Genomic DNA, 2,847 nt, shown 5'->3' with positions numbered 1-2,847 from the left:
ACAAAGTTTATTTGTTTAGATTTGTCATAAAGTAAGCGTTACGACCATCACGCTACGTTGAGTTGATTTTTAATTTATGTTGAACACTTGAATGATTTAACTTTTGCATACTAAACTGTATAACAGTATTTAACATTTTTGGAAATTTTTATGTAAATACCATTTTTGGTTAATTTTCAATGGCTAAAAAAGCATCAAATGTTACGACTGTCGCTTGCATGGAATTGCCCATATATAATTAATATATATTGACTGCTGCTAAATATATATAAACTTCTGACTTAGGTTTGCACTATCCTTATTTTTTGTTCACTTAAAGAATAAAGAAAAAACTTTTTCTTTGTCTTCTTTGAAAAAAAGTGTCTGAATTAAAATCAACAATTTAGAAAATATATAAAAAGTTTTTTTATACAATTTTTTATGTTTATATGATTCCAAATTACAATTTTTAATTTCATTTATATGGAAAATTGTCAACACTGTTTCAATTACCATCTGGTTCCCTAAGATTATATATTGCATTATATATAGTATAACTTAAAATTATATAATTATATATTTCATTATATATAGCATAACTTAAAATTGTATAAGTATATATTGCATTATATATAGTATAGCTTAAAATTATATAATTTATATATTACATTATATATAGTATAACTTAGAATTATCTAATTTATATATTACATTATTTATAGTATAACTTAAAATTATATAATTATATATTGCAGAGTTTGTGATGAAACAGGCGGAAAAAATAATAAGCTTTTATATGGTTTTTTTATAAAATATTTGTAACTAAATTTTTTAGGTAATGACAAAACTTGTTGATTTAACAAGTCTTCCATATACTTATATCCTTATACGAAGTACTTATATAAAATATAAGCATTATGTGACTTTCTGCACGCTTCTGTTTTGCTGTTTTGTCAGCATTTTTCCGTTTTACACTAACATAATAAATGAACAATTTGAAGTCGTTACACCTAATTTCAATAATGGAATGTTAACTATTTTAACCAAGTGCGCGTGGAAACACAATCTGAATATAAAAATGTGCAAATGAAATGAGAATAGAAAATTAGGAAATAACTATAAGAAAGTTAAAGCTTCTGAATATTTTTAATTTTGTAAAAACGTCAAGTATGATTTATTTAATTTATTGTTAATAATATTCCACACATCGTTTATAATAAAAATAAATTTTTATAATGGAGATTTTTTTTAAACTCATTTTTGTATATAGCATAGACTTTTTATTAACTAGTATTTATCTTAAATTAATTAAAAACAATTCTACTGTTTAGAATGTCCGCAATCAAGGATATTCCAGAAGGAAACAAAGTAATGTTATCAACATTTATGAAATGGAAAGTTGAAGAGGAGATAAGCTTTAGAACTGAAATTACTGACGGAATTACATACGTTATTGAAATATTCTGTAACAATATTACGCTATTCTCTATGCTGGCATAGAGAATAGCGTAAACAGTTGAAATAAATTATGAAACTTTTTAATGTTGAGGTTTTATATATAGACAATCACCAAAAAAACTTTAAAGACCTATACTCTATCTTATGACATGATTGTAGCCTTTTGAGAGTGATGATATTTTCAAAAGGACTATGATTAGACTATGAGCTAGCCTTAGGTCATAGTCTAATAATTAGTCATAGGGATGTCAGTAGTATATTTTTTATTTATCTGTGAATGAATATATTCAGTTTTCTTTTTAATGTCATAATGTCTTAATTTGTACTAATAATAATAACATAATTAGTGTCGTAATCAGTGTCTGATATTTGTTATTTTCTTTGAGGTTTAATATGTTTATATCTTTTTTAAACTTTTTAGATTAGTAATAAAAATAAAAAAATAGTAAAAAATGACAGAGAAATGTTGTGTGGGGAAAGTTTTAAATGAAGATGGCGACAAAACGTATTATTGTAGAATGATTGGAAGAATAAAACTAAAAGATATTGTGAACACAGATGTTGAAGTTTTAATTCAAAGAATTGGACACACTTTTGAACTAAATGAGGAGATATGTTTTCACCATGAAAAAGCCTATATTTCTAGATATGAAGCGCTTCAAAAATACTGCTGTGATCCGTTTAAAGTCCACAAGAAAAAAATTATTAAGGGATTGTGTAAAGTCGATATTTTAACAGCAAGTCAACTTAAGATCAAACCTGGTCAAAAACTTTGCACTAACTGCTTGAATGAATTCAAAATTGAACAAATTACAGGAAAATTTAGTCAAGAAGATGAAGAATTAGATGTTGATGATGAGAAGTTTAGTTCTGCAGACCTAAATAAGACAGTTTTAAATGAGTGCTTCTTTACTGGAAATATCTCCTCTAAAAAATGTAAGTAAATGGACAAATTAGAATATGGAAAGCAAAAAGTTAAAAAACTGGAAACAAGTAAGACAAACTTAGTTGCATCAGCATTGGATATAGACCCAAAAGAAATAATATCTGAGAAAAAGCAAAAGTGCATTAACTGTAATAATTTAGACAAACTTTTAGATGCAATAAAGGAAAAAGGAAAAATCAGTTTGAATGAAGAAAAAGTTCAGTTACTAACATTAACTCCTGATAGTTGTTCAATTAAAAAAACTTGCAATGCATTTTCAGTTTCAGACCATCTTGTTAAGAAAGCCAGAAAGCTGAAAAATCAAAAGGGAATACTTGCTAAACCTGAGGCTAAAGAAGACATCTTTTGGAGGATATTGTTAAGCAGAGAGTCATTGAGATATATGAATCTGACGAATACACTAGACAATGTCCAGGAAAAAAAGACTTTGTTTTTGTGCGTATAAATAATGTTAAAGTTCATAA

At 25.9% G+C, this 2,847-nt stretch overlaps 1 protein-coding gene across 1 annotated transcript; it reads left to right on the top strand.

The window, feature by feature from the left end:
- The first annotated feature begins 1,889 nt into the window (after window positions 1-1,889).
- On the top strand, window positions 1,890-2,381 carry LOC136075757 (ARL14 effector protein-like). The gene has a single exon (XM_065789194.1). The coding sequence runs from the start codon at window positions 1,890-1,892 to the stop codon at window positions 2,379-2,381; it is 492 nt and encodes a 163-aa protein (XP_065645266.1).
- The last annotated feature ends 466 nt before the right edge of the window (window positions 2,382-2,847 follow it).

Source organism: Hydra vulgaris, chromosome 02, assembly GCF_038396675.1.
Source record: "Hydra vulgaris chromosome 02, alternate assembly HydraT2T_AEP".
NCBI lineage: Eukaryota > Metazoa > Cnidaria > Hydrozoa > Anthoathecata > Hydridae > Hydra > Hydra vulgaris.
The sequence above is the reverse complement of the archived record's forward strand: the minus strand, read 5'-3'. Positions and strand labels throughout refer to the sequence as shown.

Bases quoted from the DNA above. Each gene is read 5' to 3' on its own strand.
- LOC136075757 (XM_065789194.1), top strand. From the start codon at position 1,890: ATGACAGAGAAATGTTGTGTGGGGAAAGTTTTAAATGAAGATGGCGAC.